General features: G+C 35.5%; 1 protein-coding gene across 2 annotated transcripts in view; it reads right to left on the bottom strand.

Moving 5' to 3' along the window:
• The window catches only part of SAMSN1 (SAM domain, SH3 domain and nuclear localization signals 1), a 127380-nt gene that overhangs the window by 28504 nt on the left and 79207 nt on the right, over nt 1-19669 (bottom strand). The window contains exon 1 of one of the 2 annotated variants that reach the window (XM_078058073.1): nt 16446-16603. The exons of the other annotated variant lie outside the window; for it this stretch is intronic. Coding sequence (XP_077914199.1) covers nt 16446-16502 — 57 coding nt within the window. The 5' untranslated portion in view covers nt 16503-16603. Of the gene's footprint in view, nt 1-16445; nt 16604-19669 lie in introns of those variants that run through there. 2 annotated transcript variants of the gene reach the window in all.

Genomic DNA, 19669 nt, shown 5'->3' with positions numbered 1-19669 from the left:
TCATACATTTTATGTTACAGCGTTAAGAACCTTGAAGAAAATCTATTAAATTGTTTTCAATTTATAGTGTTACTTCTGCTCTTGGGAATGGCAGCTGAAGAATCTATGCATTCTAAGCTGAGCCTTCTTGAAGTGAGCTAGCCACAAACTAATTTCCATGACAGAATGACATGTATTACTAACCAACCAACTAATAAACAAATAACAACAACAAAACAAACAAAAACATGAGTAGATCCACTAGTATGCCTCATAAAGATCGTATTTGTCAAAAAACCAAAATGAATACAAATGCATTTATCATTGATAACTTGATAATTTGAGACTCTCTACTTGGTGTCAGAAAGAGAAGGAGTACACGCAGAGCTAGGAATAAATTGAAAGCAGCATTTAGGCATGCCAGTCAGAGGTTGGAAGTAAAACTGAATTTGTCCACATTTAGCATGGGATTACAATGAGACCTCTGGGTCAATTTCATTCACTGGTTTTGAGAAAAAGCTCAATATGTTAATAGAAGACTTGTTCCCTTGGATACTTTTTGCCTACAAAGCTAAATTTTTATTCTTATGTAACTCATTCTAAGCAGGTAATTATAAATAATTCTTCATATGTTACAAAGTAAATGATTCTCCTAAATACAGTTTCAACAATCTTTAGAGTCATTGAGTCAAAAAATGGATATTTCTTCACTAATTTTATACGTTGTTTGGAATGGTGGATATCTTGATGTTGTGTCCTTTATGTACCCATAAATCCTAAGAATATGTTCTATCTCAAGAACTTAATTTCATTCCAAGCTTATAATATTTTCAGAATAAGCTGCTGGTACGGAAAAATCACCTGGTCATTTGAAAAGTTAACAATGGGAGCCAGTAATTTATAAAACCGTGTCTTGTCCTTTCAGAAGTCACAGCCCAGTTTAGTACAAGTCAGCTTGGAAGGCTCGTTCTTACAAGCACTCTTAGACTCATGTTTCCCTTTTAAATGAGCTGAAATAAAAAGATCCTGATGTGTGACAAGAGGTGAGCTTGATAGACAGTGTGATACGTGACACCGCCCCAAGGACGGTGGCTGTGATCGACAGGATTAACGCCTTTTGCTGACTCGCCACCCCGGCGGAACAAGCCCTTCAGCTTGTGGCAAGAAGCGAGAGAGAGAAGGGCTGAAACTGAGACCCACACTGGAAAATACGAAGTCTTCTCATGCAGGGCTTACTAACCTAGAATGACTTCCCAGAGCATTAATCACTTCTGCTTGCCTAGTAGGCATTTCCGTGAGGCTACCATTGCCCAGAGATCACAAAAGGGAATTGAGTGTGCTGTTGTCCTGCTTATAAACAATCTGAACACAGGGAAATCTGTTACTCTTTTATATGCTTGAAACATTCTGATGGCCTATTGGAACCTATGCCTAGGGCAATTTTGCAGCCTGCATCCAGCCTGCGTCCTGTTAAATATTAATGAGGGTTACAGCATGATTTCCACCACTGGATAATGGGTCCTGTTGCCTAGGAGGGCACAGAATAGGCTCACTTCAGCATTTCTCAACACTATCTTCTGCCATTAAGTAATCAATAGTCACCACCTATTAAAATTAATTCTCCCCTCATTATATCAATAAAGAGAAGCAGATTTGGAAGTAGTGGTTTAAGAAGTCTTTAGACTATTACTTTGGGTTTTGTCAGTCATCTCATTGTGAATCACTCAATAGCTTTAAACCAAAGGAGTATAATTATCAATCCATGATAAGACACCATTAAGAAGCAAATCTAAGTATTTAAAATGATGTTTTTAAAATTTCATTATTCTCTAGTCTAAAAGTTAGTGACTTTCTGAGATGGTTTCATAATGTATAGGTTATGGCTTATGATGAAAAGGGCTAATGTCTACTGTGAGGTATGCACAACGAACAAATTTATAATTTCTACTCCTATTAAGTTTCCAATGAAAAGGTGAATCATGTGGAAGCAAGCTGGCTTCCTAGATAATAGTCCTTTATAAATGAGAATGTGTTTGAATATCAATAGTTTTGCATTGTATAATCATAATGGATTAGATTTAGCAAATATTATCTGTGACAGAAGCTCCCATCAAGACAGAGCTGTTATATAAATGAATAGCTATCAATGGGAAGAGTAACTTAAATAAAAATGCAATTAGTATTTTAGGTAATTCTTTGTATCTGTTGACATTAGATCATATTTAGTCTTTAATTCCACTCTCTCTATATTTATACAGTCTTTCCTTGTGCAATTAGATACGCATTTGTAAAATAGCACAACATTTGTGGAGGGTAACTTGGCAAAACTAGTAAAATTGTATATGTATTTGTCCTTTGACCCAACAATTCCATTCCTACACATCTATACCAGAGACACACACTTGACTATAAACTGACTTACACATCCACATTCATTATAAAACTTCTATATTATAAAAAAGCTATAAACCCTAATGTTCACTGAGAGGGGACTGATTGAATAATGTGTGGTAAATCCAAACAGTGAAACTGTGTAACTGTAAAAAGTTGAAAGATAACTCTTTATACTTCTATGGAATGATCTCCAGGATACTGTGTAAGTGAAAAAAGCTAGATGTGTATAGAGAAAAATGTACATAGTAGGATGCCGTTTATCTAAGGGTGGCAATAGATGTTTGTGTTTTAATACAGGCGAAAACATGTTTTCTTTCTTAGAAAATGGGGCAAAATGAACAAAGTGAAAAAGGAGAGGAAACAGACTTCTTTGACTATACTCGTTTTGTAGAGTTCACTTTAAAACCATGTAACTTTTACTTATTTTTAACAGAACTTAATAAAAATAAAAACAATCCCTAAAAATTCTAAATAAAAATAAAACAAATGAACCTAATTCTATATTGAATTGGTGGTTTAGAGAGGGGAATTACTTCAAGTGATTTTTAAGAACAATAATTTGACCGTCCAAAGAATAAAAAACAAGGACAAATTTTAACCTGTTTTCAGTAATCCTATTGTTATTAATAATATTGGTATACATAAATACATATGTTTAGGGACAGTGAAAATAAGTATTGGTCATGGCATAAAGCAAGTAGTCTTTCAAAGACTACTAGGCCCATGTCAAAACAACACTGGGGCCATATTGAAACTGTTCTCACTGGGGTAGATTGTATCCAAAGATGGGATAATTTTCATATCAATAAAAATAATAAGTGAATATTATTATCAACATGAAGGACAACTGAGGGTCTCTTTTTGGAAACGTGAATCAACCTTTTGACCAAAACCAAGACAACTAGACCCTTATTTTCATTTCTTAACCAGCCATCAACTTTTGGGGTCTTCAAGTAAAATCTTATCTCCAGCATGACCGGTAAGGCCCTGGTGGAAAAGTTTCACAGTCTATTTCAAAGAAAAAATTTACATATCTGAGTCAGACATCCGCAGTATTTTGAAATACACTGGCAAATTAAAGATTACACCCTCTCTGCTAGTGAGTTCTCACATCTTCTAAATACTGCACATAGAGCGATGGTTAGTAATATGCTCTTGAAGATCAGAATTGTTTCAGCATGCACTTGTATGAATATTCTATAATAATAGTATGCTAAATGTCATTAGCTAGTCAGGCTTTATCCAAAGGCATTCAAGGATTTAATTGTTCTAACTTAACTCAGGTGCTGAGATCTTTTGAAGAGTGTGAAACAAATTTAACTCACTTAAAATAACCTGTTAGGATTGCTTCAGTGTTAAATAATGACACTATCATGTGGTGTCAATGGAGGATGGTTGTGTGTCGGGGTTGAAGAGTAAAAGACAACTGGAGCTGTGAGACATAACCTTCAACAACAACATTTCCACCCCGAGTAAAGGCCACCCGATGCTCAAACACACAGTAGTGCTCTAAATATTGTTAATGTAGATCTGGACTCTTAGGACAAAAGTTAGTTCACTTGATCTCTCTGGTTCAGTATCTTTTCTGTCAACTGCAAAATATCTAAAGGAAGTGCAGATTCTGATTCCACGCTGGTGTTTGAAAGTTGTGTCAAAATTTCCACGTGAAAGCTTTCCTCTCAGAAGTTGATGTGCCCCTAGAGATGTTTTTGTGCAAATTGAAACTGCCTCAAAAGAAACTAGATCTAAAAAAAAAAAAAAATCAATGCAAAATGATCCATAACCTATAAAAGTGGTTATTCATATCAGACTGTTTAATGTAACAAAACAAGTTTTGTGTGTAAAAAAGACTTGAATATTTAAAATTCTCAGTTGCGCCTCTGCATGATTTATTACTGTATGTCATGATTTACATTATATCCATAGATTGTAAGTCAGGCTGCAGTTTTAAGAATTGAATAGAAATTAGGATATTCTATTTTAGTTGAAAAGAGGTCTTAAAATAAATAATACTGATATGTCTCAAATATCTTGTTTTCAGGTAAAAAGCCTAATGTGGCAAAAGTTCAGTCACTTGATATTACCAATTCCTACAAAATCCTACAGAATAAAAAGGAGATGAAAAACTTCAAAAAATGTGACCATGATCAGGCTACCCTGAACTGCTCAGCTTCTTATCTTCCTGATTTTAAAACTTCTGCTTGGCCCGCTCACTCCTAGACTATTGTTATAGCTCATGGTCTATTCCTTCTTTCTCTTTGACTACTAAATGGTCCCTCTTGATCCTCCTGGAATTGCTTCATTATACCACTGCTTCCTTGAAATCTTCAAGAATTTCTCCAGGGAACCCATGTTCATAGCTGCTCTAGCCCTCAGTGGCTTCTCTGCCTGTTTTCATGCTGGAAGGCAGATGTGCCAACCAAAGGCTCTCACTGCTTATATCCACTTGCCCCTGAGTAGCTGCTTTGATTATGCCTTCTGAGCCATCCACCTGCACTCTTGGAAATCTGTGTTTGCTCACTTTGGGGAGTTTGGACACATATGCAAAATGCAGAATACCCCTCATGCATTCTTTCAGCCTCCACATCTGCTCAATTTTTTCTTGAAATCTCTGTCGTAGGCATTTATTTTCATTACTGCTAGTCACATATGTGCTTATAGCCTCATTCCTGAGCCAATTGCTAACATTTAGCTTCTTAGTCCCTAAACTCTTGCCTTTCCAGTCATCTAACATCCCACCATTGAACGAATTTTCCAAAAATACCACTTCTTATCATTTCGTTCCTCTCAAAATGTAAAGCTTGCTTCACATTGTTAGGATGGTTACTGAGGATTTGTTCCATGTCAAGTAATCTATCTATGATTATATTACCCTCTGAGCTAGGTATTGATTTCTCCAGTTTACAGATGAGGGAAACGGAGGCTCAGAGAGTTTAAGTAGCTCTTCCTTAGTAAAATAAAGCTCAAACTCAGCACGCTGCACTTCATGATTCCCCATGGTATCAGGTAATGGTAGTCAGTCTGATTTGGCAGAACTTCTGGCAATTCTTGCTGGTCAGAATGGACACATTCACTTATGCTTCTAAGCTGTTGCTCATGCTGTTTTTTTGGTTTCTGTTCGTTTGTTTCCCAAGAAATGTCCTTCCTCTTTTTTCCCACCTACTCATATCCAGTCCATTCTTCAAGGGCAGGATCCAGTCCCACCTTCCCTATGACATCACATGCCAATGCCTCCCCAGTTTAGCACACACTCATTGCTCATGTTCTTAAGTGCTAGAGTACCTATGCAGAAAAATCCTACAGTTGTGAGGCTTGGGAAAACCACAGCAGATGACAAATCACACATTCCTCTTCAAGTTAAATGTCCAAAAGCCATATATTTCATGGTTAACACAAAAGCAAATTATAATTCGATCATGTTATAGCCAAGGAAGATAATTTGCTGATGTCTAATTAAAGACTATAAGGTGTTGCATTATGCAATTTGACATAAATATATTAAGTGGCTTCTGTGGCTAAACTTTATGCTTGGGGTCAGGCTGTCTGTATGAATAAGACAAGAATCTATCCTGGAGGAATTTGCGCTCTATTGGTGCCATCAACCAAATAACTTCAATCCCTAAGAGCTAAATAGAACCATATTCAAATGAATGGTATATAAATACAGAAGCAGTTCCTAAAGCAGATTATATTTATTCACAAAATAAATGAACTCAATAATGTATAATAGATGTCAACTTGGAAATTTATATTCATCCATTTATGAATACTTATTTGCACTGACTACTTAGTACATTAAAAGCATTTTGTATACACGTCTTTATTATTTATAGTCAGTCTAAAGAAAGAGGCATTAAAATGATGAGAAAATTTTAAATCAGCTGAAATCAGTATAGTTTGAATTTGCCTCAAAAATTATTTACCCTGAGAGATTATATAGTTGTTAACTGAGGGATTCTTTAGAAATCTCCAGACCCAAAGATGGTGATTGCTAAAACGATGACAAAATAACAAAAAGGTGATGGACCACACACTGTATATTAAATGGAAAACTGGATAGCAAAAATGCCACAACCAAATATAGATGATTCAAATTTCCAGTTGTAAAAATATGCATTATCCTTCCATAAATTTAGAAATTGGCTTTCTATTGTGTGCATATTAGATTTCTCCTACTTAAACCAAGTATTAAATATTTTAATTGTTGACACATAATTATCAACTATTTCCATCCTATAGCTAAACTTCAAAAAGAAATAATCTTGCAAATAAACTGTATAAATAATCTTTATATAAATAAATACATTTATAAATAACTGTATAAATAATCCTCCTGGATAGGGTATGGCTAAGAAAAGAGGATAATAGTGAATATGATGGTAAAAGAAGGCAACAGTTATTTAGGAGAAGAAGAATTTTCTTTTCTTTTTTTTTTTTTAAAGTAGGCTCCAGGCCCAATGTGGGGCTTGAACTCCTGCCCCACCGACTCAGCCAGCCAGGCGCCCCAGGAGAAGAATTTTCATTGTTGTTGTTTTTGTTTTTTTAAGTAGGCTCCCTGTTGGGGCCTGAACTCACAACCCTGAGATCAAGACCTGAGCTGAGATCAAGAGTTGGATGCTTAACCAAAGGAGCCACCCAGGTGTCTTGGAGAAGAATAATTTTTCAAGCACTAAACGTAACAGGCCTTCATGTTTTGACCATAATCTTAAGTATCAAAATTCTTGTTTTCTTAACAAATGCCTCTTCCTCTATTCTACTTTTTAATGAACTTAGACTTAGGTTTTTTTTTTTTCCTTTTCAATAATCAGAGGAAAAGGCTTGGAAATGCTTCATTAGCTGACACATACCAAGAATGTACTTTTAAGTCTGTCAAGATACTTTTGAACATACTTATTAGTTGAATGTTGACTAAACTTTAGGTTCCTGAACAATTTCCTAACATATGTACCCATCAAATGTTTATACCACTAAACTCCAGTTTAAAAAATAAAATCATCACAAAGAAGCAAATATTCATTGTTTTGAAATCAGGTTTAAATAAATAAAGGAGTGGAAATTAAGCTGGGAAAACAGAGTCCATTGAATAAACGTTCCCCTCAAATTCTCTGGAACAAAAACTCAGTCACTTCCATTAGTCTTAAATGTCCTCTGCATTCACGTGGCCTCCGGGTACATAATAACCTTTCTAAAGTTCTCCGCAAGGGATATTTTAGTCATGCAGTGATCTCCTTGAACACAAGTAATGACAAACAATAAGCTAATTCTCAAAAAGTTTTTTTTAAGTCATTTTTACTACTTTTAAGTGAGTGTGTTTGATGCATGATTTTGGTCCCCCTGATTAATGGTCACCGCCAGCCCAGCTTCTGGAGTTGTAATGTTTCCGTGAGCTTCCCTCCAGCAGAGCTCGACCATTAATCCAGTGGCATATGTCAGCTCAGCAGAGCAAGGTCACTCTTCTGCTTCAAGGGGAACCTTGTTAGAAATAATAAAACTGACAGAAAGTTCTTTTTTGCATGCTTTATGCCACCTGAGGTTGAGTGCTGCAGTTAATATCATAAAGCTTATAAACATTCCCATCTCAGGCAGCACCCGCTGCCACTCTGGTTAGGAATTTAAACGTTTTTTCCTTAGTAAGAACAGACATGTTTATGTGGGGCAAATATACAGTATGTAATCCCAAACAAGGAAAGAATGGGTGGAAAAAAAATAGTTGAAAGTTCATGCTAGGATATTTGGAAGAGATGTTTGGGTTCTGTAACTTCCTTCTGATCAGTTACATTCTCCTTAAGGCAAATTTGGATTTGGCTCTATAAATATTTCATTATATTGAGGGGTTAATAGTGATGTTGAAATGTAACAGTAGGTAGAAATGAATTCCATTGATGATAATTCTTAAACTTAGAATGTCTGACAAGACTGTTTATCTTGGAAGGAATTTTCCTTTAAAATTACAAATCTACTATAATTACTTGTTTTATAGGTAATGGCTGCTTTAAAACTGAGAAATAATTTTAGTAAGATATTCTTAATCTTAAAGTAGATGGCCTAACTTAGAAGATGATTGGTTGTATAATAACTAGCAATATAAAGAATATATACCCATAAGCATTATAAAGTTTATATATTTAATTACTCATTTTGTTACTTTTACTTATTAAAAAATAATCAAAGTTGCATAGCTGTAACCATGTGAAATATTCAGAAAAAAATTTAAACCAAATATCCAGATTAATGCCTAGACATATCACTATGTATATTATAAAATAGAATTTGCTACAAGGTAAACCTGCCTTAAATCTACTTCAGGAATTTAAATTATTTAAATTATTAAAAACACAGAAAGGAGACTTCATTATTTATATTTAGTTGTCTTCATTGTATGTATATAGAGAAAAGGCGGGGCCAGGTGGCAACTCAGGCTTATCCTTTCTAGGAAACCAGTTCCTTGGCCAGGTCTCCATGTCCAATGCCAAGCTCTCACTTCATCAGGTCCAGAAACTTTATTTTTCAAGCTTTCTGAAATAAACAATCTCTGAAGGACTGACTCATAAACTAATGTAATAAGATACCAAAAATGGCAATGGCAAGTATTGGTTAGGTATGAGAAATTCAACTGTCAAGAAGAATACATATTCTGGTTGACTTATCAAAGAATTTTTTCCCCTGGAGGAAACACTATACGAGACAGAAGATCATTGTTGGAAGTTTGCTTCCTTACGTGTAGTAAAGCTGCAGTAACTAGGTGGTGTCCGGGGCTAGAGACATGAAGTTACATAGCCTGAATTACTTATCTTACTAAGTGAGCAAGTCCGCTGAGCCAAATGGAATATTTGCTTTGGTTGATCTATGTTGTTCTTCAGACACTGACACATTTCTACTCTTCGACTCTTTTTCGGGTTCTGGCAAAGCAAGCCCTTTTGCTATTTTTTTTTTTTTTTTTTTACTCTTCAGACATATTAAATTACCATGTTTGATTATTGTTTTGTTTCATTACATTCTGATTCTAAGAATGGTTGCTTTGCTTTATGTGGGTGTTGCCCAGATCTTTGTCAGCAACCCATTTGTAAACTATGTCCTCGGGTAGAGTACTTTTTAGATGACTAATATTATCCATTAGTCATTTCACACTCATTTTACACACATTGAGAAATCATGACTGTTCTGTATGATAAATATTTTTGGCAGTAGCCGAAGTATAATAGGAAGCACACGGAGTCTGAAAGTCAGGCAGACTTGAGTTTAGTCCCCCTTGTTTCCCAACAAAAATTCCAGGGATGCAGATATGCATAAGGTACATCCCCTGTTCTTGATGGTAACTCTGGTTGGGAGGGCATATTGGAATAAACTGTATTACAAGAAACAATGGAGGTGTGGAACAGGCACTGTGAAAACAGGAGAGTGAGATTCTTAATGACCATGTACTATGTGCTAGAAAATTTCCATATGGTAATTAACTAAATCCTCACATCAATCCTACATGGCATGCTTTCATACAGCCCTTCCTCAGATAAGCACACTGAGACTCAAAAGGGGTTTATAAAATGTTCAATGTTCCCTGGTGAGGAAATACCAAAATAGGACCTCAAGATCAAGTCTATATGACTTTAGTTCACATTCCCTACTGCTCTGCCAGGATGCCCTCTAAGACGTTACCTTGGCCTAATTGGTGGAGGCTTTGTTGAGGGTTTAACAGTCCAGCTAGATAGGTGATTTTAATCTGTAGCCAGAAAGCCACTGGCCAAGGAGGCAGAGCAGGCGCTTTACTTTTATTAATTTTCAAAATGATTCTTAATAGAGGCCTAGTGGGATGTAGCAGAGGTAAGTTTGGATGGAAGGAAAGAACAAGGAAAAAGACTGGACAGTGTGGGTAAAAGGGAGTCAACTGTAGCGAGGTCAGTGGGGCTGGCTGAATTAGGGGACTGGTCAACTGGTCAATTTTTCAATACTAGCCCAAATCCTTACAATGACCTAGAAGCCCTCTGCGATCCTGCTCTTTGGGAACATTCTTCCCCTTGTGCACTCTGTTCCACCGTTTCTCAAACACACTAGGGACACTCCCGCTCTCCCTTCCGTGAATATAATTTCATCAGTCAAACTCGTGGGCAGCTCTTTCATTTCCTTCTGGTCCTTTTTCAAATGTCCCATTCTCACCAAATCTTTCCTGGTGTCTTGTATTCCTTCCCTTTTTAGCACTACTTAACATACGATATATTTAACATATTTCTCTTGCTTGCTGTGTGTCGTCCCCAGTAAATGTCGATTCTGTGAGGGCAGGGATCTTTGTTTTATTCACCGCTGTATTCCCAGCATATGGTCTATATTGTCTATAGTAAGCACTCAAGAGATATTTGTTGTATTGAACGAATGAATGAAGAGTAAATGGATTAATCAATCACGTTCTAATCTTTTGAAAAGATTAATAGAAAAAATGTTTCCAGATTGGGTAACTAAAAGTTCTTGATGCTCAGGCACGTTCTATATTAAGTAATCAAAATCTTTGAAGATGGAATCCAATCATTAGTATTTCTTAAACTTCTTCAGTGATTCAAATGTGCAACCTAGGTTGAGAACCATCAATGTAAACATTTCTGAACTTTAAAGTTCTCAGAGAACTGATAGGTATCTAGGGAGGCCAGAGAGTCAGCACTTGTAACAGAGCTGCTGGTCTGTGTGACCACATGAGCAGCAAGCATTTAGACCCATGTTCAACTTGACCTTGGTGGCCCCGTGATACCTTTTAACATGATCTATACTCTGTTTTCTCCTGACCTGTTTTGTTTTAGTTTTGGATCATAGTTTATTTAGTTTTGGATCATAATTTAACTTTCTTGGAAAACAAAGGTGACATAATACTAACTAAATACATATATGAACAGAACCTTCGGGAGAGTTTTTTCGGATATGGAGAGGAGTAATAATCAAAAGTAAAAATAAACATTTATTTACACCCATCATTTTGTAAATGGAAAAAGTATTTCCTCCATTATATATCACATCTCTTATTTGGGATCACTTTGAAAAGCCAGAACATTCAACTGAATTTATCTAAATTAAAGTCCAAAATTACACACCAGTTGAAGGAGCAAAAAGAAGTAATGGGGGGAAATCCACGGGTTTAGAAGAAGAAAATGTCCCCTTTAATCTTGAATAATTTTTTTTTTTTTTCACCAGCTATGATACCTCGAGGAAAATATTTCACGTTGGAGACGCAATGCCATAAGCTCCTTCTGTAAGTGCCTGGCCTAAAGTAAGCACCTGTACATGTGAACGTTTCTTCCCTTAACTGGTTCGATAAGAGTTAAAATGTCTCTCAGCAGTCCTGATAGGAAAAGCAATGAAGAAAGCTCTTTAATGCCCCAACTATGTGTCACCCTTGTCTAGGAGCATAAATTTGCACAGCGGGCAGTGCAGTGAAAACAGCTCATAATCAACTCATCACCTCTCATCATTGCTAGGATCGAATGCAAATGGGAAAGAATGCCACTTCAGTCATTGCTAGTGAAAATTAGCATCTGTGACACTAATGGTGTCTCATTTAGTATGTACTTTAGATTTAAAAATGTGGTAAAAAAAAAAAAAAAAGCTATTTCCAGAACTGCCATTATTCTAGTGTTTCCCTTTAAAATAACAGTGGTATTTGAATCTCCTTTACTTAAAAAAAAAATCCTGTTAACACAGATCATTAATCCCAGCCGAATAAAGGCCAAGTTGTTCTAATTACAGTTGCAAAGTTTCATTTATCTATTCCTTTTCCGTTTTCGAAGTTTCTACCTTATTCCCTGACCTGGAACAAAGGTCTATGGTTATGTAAAGGTGGGCCTCTCCAGAGATTCTTTTTTTTTCTTTTAGATTTTATTTATTTATTTGACAGAGAGAGACACAGCAGGAGATGGAACACAAGCAGGGGGAGTGGGAGAGGGAGAAGCAGGGGGAGTGGGAGAGGGAGAAGCAGGCTTCCTGCCGAGCAGGGAGCCCGATGCGGGGCTCGATCCCAGGAACCCGGGATCATGACCTGAGCCAAAGGCAGACGCTTAACGACTGAGCCACCCAGGCGCCCCATCTCTCCGGAGATTCTTGTACAACATTTGCTGTGCTGGACTCCTTAAAATAAAACTTAAAAATGAATTACAGTTGCATTTATACACATAACATACAAACTTTCTTACGAACACACTAACAGACTTAGTACCAAGGGAAATGAAAGTACACTGCACTAATGGGTATCCATACTCAAACCAGGATACATAGAGTAGACACAAGAAACTCCATTCACTCTACACATGTTTGTTAGGGGCCTACTACATTGAAGCTGGTATGCTAGGGACAGGAGGGAGATATGTGGTTATACTTAATCTCAGTATTAGGTCATGATTTTTTTTGACAATTTGAACATTTGAATATTTTAAAAATTGTTGTTGTTTTACAATCTTAAGTTTTGAAGCTTGAGTGGACACCTGGAGGGATTTTGTTGGTAGCATTCTTGTATCAGAGACAGGAATGGAGGACTTCTAAATTCCCTTCCAACTTACAGAGGCTCTTAAACATATGTTCTCTCTGGTTTCCATAAACATATTTGTTAATTAAGACAGAAATAGGAGTCATATCTACAGTTCCTATGCTAGTAATAGCAGCATAATAAGAACAGAAATACTAGAAACTGACATATGTATTTCACATCTCACAGTTGCATTTTTCATCTGACTGTGTCTCTGCTCAAGTTAATTAACCTTCTCTATGCCTTCTCATTTATGAGCTAAGTAAGAGTGATTCACAGAGTTGTTAGAAATATTAAATATTAGGGGCGCCTGGGTAGCTCAGTCGGTCAAGTGTCTGCCTTCGGCTCAGGCCATTATCCCAGGGGTCCTGGGATCGAGCCCTGCGTTGGGCTCTGCTTCTCCCTCGGCCCCTCCCCTGCTCATGCTCGCTCTCTCAAATAAATAAAATCTTGAAAAAAAAATTATTAGTGTACAAGAAGCTCACAATAAATATAGAAAAATAAAACATTTCAGTTGGAAAAAGTCATGGAAAATCATGTTCTATAATTTAAGCATTTATATAGTGTAATGAGATCATATCTTACCAAATCTGAATCCTAGATATGCTTAAAATTTTTAAAAATCACTATCAGTAGTGGGCACTAGTGATGAGAAGGCAAAAATAAACTTCAAAAAGCAAAGTATAGAACCTTGCGTGTATGTTAGGCAAGGCTATTTTTGAGTGATTAATCTAAATGTAGAGTACTTAGCCACTATTCATCAAATTTCTTTAGTAATTTAGAATTTACCTACATACACGATAGAGAGTTCTGAGACACAAATTAAACTTGTTGGAATTTATTTACATTCCAGTATACATAGTGGGTTTCTTTTGTAATACTTCTCCAAGGCCTTCCCAGTTTCCCTTATAGAATATCTCGGGTCTCACTCCCTTAACCTACACTATGAAGCCCTTATAACAAATATGAATACTATTGGTCCGATTTATGAGCTATCTGAAGGAAAGATCCCATACCAAAAAAGGAGAAACAGGTATGAAGGGTGAAAAAGATGACATATTAATGATAAAGATGGTAAAACTGTATTTTAATTATTTTTTTGAGTCGTGGACATGTCTATTGTTAAGGCTTGTGAATGTAAGAAAATAATAAATCATTTTGTATATAGACTCCTATAAAATCTGTTGCTACATTTTATATCCATGAATGTTTTGAACTTTCTCACAATTGTAGGACCTACTTAAAAATACTCATAACAAAGTCCTTCTCCATTGATTTCCTTTTCAAATGAACAGTTCCATAATTTTTATCTGAGGTGACATTAGGTATAATATGCATTCACCATTTGAATTGGGTACTAGGTCACCTGAACTATAACGCACAGGAGTTAACACGAACTAGATGATTCAGTAATGGTTCCCTCATTTTTAATGCTGTTGCTCTTTACCTACTGTAGCCTTCACAATAAAAAACAAGAAAATCTCTCTCAGACATTCTGTAAGAGTATAGTGCAAGGACTATGTCTTTCTGGGTCGGGAAATGTGAACTATTGTTTGGTCCCATAGTTAATCAGCATAGACTGTGTTATTCCCCATATTTCAGGCTGAATTCTTGATGGTTCTATTCTATCTTTCTAGACACAGGCTGTATGATCCCTTCCAGTAGATGAAGGAATTTGCACTCTTCATTCTACTAGCCATTTATTTGTAGGGATCATCATGATACCCATCTCTTTCACCTTTTAGGGATTCTGCTGTTTTTCCATAAAATTCACAAAGAAAATTACCCAGTAAAATAAATAAATGTGAATTGAAGAGGATTTGTTTCTAAGACATAATTATAATAATTAGAAAAATATTACCTCAATATGAAAGGAAAGGCCTTAGTGGACCTGGAATATACAAAAAACATACTTGTACGTATACACTCACATATCTCTTCAGATTCATGTAGAATGAAATCACTCATCTAAAGAAAATGGGACTCCATTCACAACAAAAGTTAATGTTTCCAATGTGATTATTCTCTGTGATGTATTTTATTCCCAGATAGATGTTATCAAAATATATTTTTATTTAAAGGAACAAAGAAGTCAATATGATGAACAATACTCCACTTATATTTCAACGGTTCCTGCAATTAAGGCAAATGATGATGGCAGACTAAAGTATTATTTTGAAAATAGTTCAATGACATAAAAATGACAGTTAACTACATAATGCAGTTCTTGTGAGATACTTTCACTTGAGATTTTAAGTACTTGAAGGAGAAAACCTCTGTTTCATATTAACTTTTATGGTTTTCCTAAAACCTACTATTGTCAACTCAATATTAGTTACATTTAATTGAGTAAATTCTATATAAAATTAATCTTAAGTATAAAAGTGATGTTTTTAGAAATTTTTTTTCTCTTTGGGAAACATTGCTGTGAGTTTTTATTATATTAGGGAAAAAGACAGAAATCATGATACATTATCCAGTTGTATTTTTAACTAAAGATGCTTGACTTAGTTTTTAAAGATTGGAAATCATTTATTTTTTAGTTTTCTTCAGACAGGTTGTATAGTAACTTGCAAAGACTTACAAAATATTGACCATTGTTCAATGCCACATCAATTTAGAAGTTCACAATCAATTCCCAACTCCTTTCTCTCAGAACGGGTGCCAAGCAAATAAAGACCAATAATAGATAATATGTCAGTCCTCTAAAAATACATCTGACCTCAGCTATGGTTTATTCACAAATAGATTAAAAATGTTATTTATCTAGGGAACTCAAGAAATGTATAAGTATTGGGGAAGACCTTTGAACCCAGTATTTCATAGTTTCTTTCATGTTATTAATGAAACTAATTTAGAGTTCTACAATAGAATCTAAACTTTGTTATCTCATGCTGTACTTTTTTTTTAAAAGTCACAATTATTGTCAAGACAAAAATAGCATAACATTCCAAATAGAACCAGTTTGACAAATCTATCAATATATGGGGTTTTGATGCTTCTTAAAATATAACCCAATCCTCTCTCTTAGTAGAGTGTTAGTTCAAGCAAGAGTAGGAAAAATAATCTTTTCAACAAGCTATTATATTTTAATACAAAAAAATGGAAAAAAGCAAATATTTAGCCAAAACATCTCTATTTTACAATCTTCTCATAATTAAAAGTATTATGAGAGCTGAATACGTGAGGGATAAAATGCATTCAGTTAAATAAATATTGACAACTTTATAGTCATTAAAAATGTTCAAGAGTATTTCATAATATCAACCTTTCGGAGACTACCATATTGATTTCCATGAAGTTGGATCTAAGCTCAAACTTCAGTTACAAAGGTAAATGATCAAATATACACTATAAGGGAAAATTACAGAGACAGTAATTGTCAGGTATTATTTAGCACCTAGTTTGCATTTCAACGTTCATGCTTGCCCTGAGGCATTCAGCCTACGGTTGAATTGATTTATGACTGACAAGAGAAGAACAATGTGTGTGTGTGTGTGTGTATGTGTGTGTGTGTGTGTGTGTGTGTTTATTCTATTAAATGGTTTTGTTTTGTTTGTCTATGAAATTACCTTACCTTTGGTTTTTGATGTTTCTCCTTCTCTGAAGCATTGGATGGTTTTCTCTTCAGCATTTTGAATTCAGACTACTCCAAGCGAGTGCACTTTCTGTTGTACAGAAACAACTGAAGGCTGTCAGCACCGTGCCGTCTATGATGTGTAGCAGATAAGTTTGAGCCCAGTGACCTGCCACTTCCTACTTTGGTCAGGATATGACTTCATATCTACATGGGTAAAGTTTTTTTTTTTTTTAAACGGTAATTCTTTGGTAACTCATGTTCTGTATCTTGCTATCCTTTATGAGGTCGATTCCTAAATCTCACACTTTGAAATGCCTGCAGTTACCATTACGGCCACAAGGATTCAAAATAAAGATTTTTTTTTTTTTTTTTTTAGTTTATATGAAAATAAAAATCTATAACACATTCTGTGGATGGAGAGAGGAAAATATCTGAGATAAAACTTGGGATGTGGGTATCTTACTGTTAAAAAAATGAAGAGAATACTCAGGGTAGCCAATCTTATACTTCTAAGTAAACTTTGTTATAAGATGAAATAAACTAGACTTTATGCACTACTCATCCTACTTAAAGCACGGATGCATATACTAAAAGACAGAGTATGGATGAAATTAATATAAATATAAATAAGAATATGACTTCAGAATTCAGTGATTACACATATTGTTACTTTCTAAACACATTACTATGTTGTCAAGCCCTGATTAATATGAAAATCAGTGAAACAGAAGCCTGCCTTAACTGGATGTCTCTTCTGCCACAAACTGCAATGCCATCTACTGATAACTGCTATTTCAGTGATGATCCAGTGGATCAACGGTACCTTCAAATGAAGCATCCAGAGTCTCTATTTAATAGGCCTGGAATAGAGCTAATATGGCTTAGAAAGACTTTTCTCATCCAACTAAAGGATTTAACATTTTTATTATAATGTCAAAACCAAGATACCCAGGAAGTAAAAGCAAAAAGTTCAAGCTTTCTTGTTAATTAGGGATTTACCAAAGGGAGATTCGTGGAGCGTCTAAAATTCCAGTTCTATTAAAACAGGCATATTAAGAATATCAACCCAGATTTCCATTTATTAAACCCCTGGGTTGAAAAGCAGTGGTGCCATATTCTTAATGAGCAGCTTCTCTAGGTCAAAACCAGCTGACTCTATTTCTCAGTCTTCCCTCATACCTCTGAGCCGATCCTCCCTGAGGCCCAGTTCTAAGTGTTCAAATTTCACTAATCATTTAATGAATATTAAATGTCATGTTGTGTGCTGTTTGACAGTATATCATGCCTCTTGACTAGCTTAAAAATTGTTTATGTTCTATAATAGAATTAAAGAAATACACTTAAGATTCTGGTTAATATGCTGCTGCTTCTAGGTATTAAGAGCAATTATATTTTTAGGAATTTTAAGACTGGTATTTTCAAAATAACACTGAGGACTCTGAGGTTGGGTAATTCCCTAGAAGCATGGTTTAGGTTCAGGCAGTGACCTAAGCATATTTTTGTTTCATCTTTTCAGGAATTGAAAGTCATGAAAAAAAAAATATTTTTTAACTGAAACATTTGCACCCTCAGTGCCCCCCTTTCTTTACCTGTGAATAGAAATTTAATTCAAATGTGAAGTTCAATCAACAACATGAGAATGATAGTACCTGCACTTACTATAGTAATAGAGCTTTAGGGAGAATAAAAGGAAATATCAGTAAAGAGCGTACTTATTATATGACTTAGCATTTATAGAATGTCTTATGACAAGAAATGTTTGTGGATCTTAAAAAAGTAGGAGATTTCATATATTTAGGTTGGGGTGGTGTTTGCTACAAATTATATTTCTGCAATGATAACTAAAGAATAGAGAACACTCACATTCATGAGGACATACGTGGACTAGACTATCTGCAGTTTTCAAATGTGTTACATTTGAGCAATGTGTATAAAATCGCAATTTATGATCTCTAGGCACTTTACCATCATTAACACTTTAAGAAATATTTTAAAATGTAAGTAAAACAGGAATCTTTTCCTTCAGAATTACAGATGGGAGAAGCAATTTTCTAACCTTCTTCACTACTCAGGAAAAATATTTTCTGGAGATACTAAAAGACATTTGAAGTCCTATCACAATCTATGTTAAACGACTTGGTACTCAAAAAATTTCAGGTAGTGAGGTAGTAAATGTTTTTTCTCTCTCTCTCTCTCTTTTTTAAATCAGTTATCTACTACATTATGGAATTCTGGGGCCACCAGGATATTTAATGAGTGACCAGAATGACCCAGCAAATTCCAAAGTCAAAGGTAGGACAAGAATGGGGTAAAGAGTATTGAACATACCTAACTCCCTATCATGATTAAACCACTAACCCACATGTTGCTTAAGACATGTTCTGAAGCAGGGAAATTGCAAAACAACAGTCTGGGTGCTTTGTTTTTACAAATTACCTTAATGGTCTTAGAACCCCAGCAGGGTGAAACAAGGTTGGGACTTTGTGGTATATATACCTGTCACTATTTCTGAGTCACAGAGGGTGAGTCAAAATTTTAAAGAAATGCAATCAAATAACAGCCTTTGGGGTATATTTTATGAGAAAATGAAGAGGACATAGAAGAGTTATTTTAGCAGTTCAACAAATATTTATTAGTGGATTGCTAATACATGAATTATCAAATTCAAATCAGAAAAGTATAGGTAAAACAAAATGTGGTCTGATGTCTTTGATTCTGATATTTTGATTGCCTGAGGACCTCCTTTGCTTCCTGCCATCAGGTTGAAGAATGAAATTGGTAATGTTTGGATTAATCCTAGTCTATACTTTAGACACTTATATTTGTTCAGTGGAAGGAGAGTTTTCAAATCAAATCTTTTAAAATGGTACTATGGGGGCACCTGGGTGGCTCAGTCATTAAGCGTCTGCCTTCGGCTCGGGTCATGATCCCAGGGTCCTGGGATCGAGCCCCGCATCGGGCTCCCTGCTCCGTGGGAAGCCTGCTTTTCCCTCTCCCACTCCCCCTGCTTGTGTTCCCTCTCTCGCTGTGTCTCTCTGTCAAATAAATAAATAAATAAAATCTTTAAAAAAAAATGGGACTATGATCCCCACACCACCTTAATGTGTACACCTCCAACATGTGGACTTGGTCTCAGTAAATCTAATGCTTCTGTGTATTACTGGGGCGACCATGACGAAAAGCTGTTTTAGTAACTATAACCTAAAATACTTCCGACTATA

Source organism: Halichoerus grypus, chromosome 1 (genome assembly GCF_964656455.1).
Source record: "Halichoerus grypus chromosome 1, mHalGry1.hap1.1, whole genome shotgun sequence".
Taxonomy (NCBI): Eukaryota; Metazoa; Chordata; class Mammalia; order Carnivora; family Phocidae; genus Halichoerus; species Halichoerus grypus.
The sequence above is the reverse complement of the archived record's forward strand: the minus strand, read 5'-3'. Positions and strand labels throughout refer to the sequence as shown.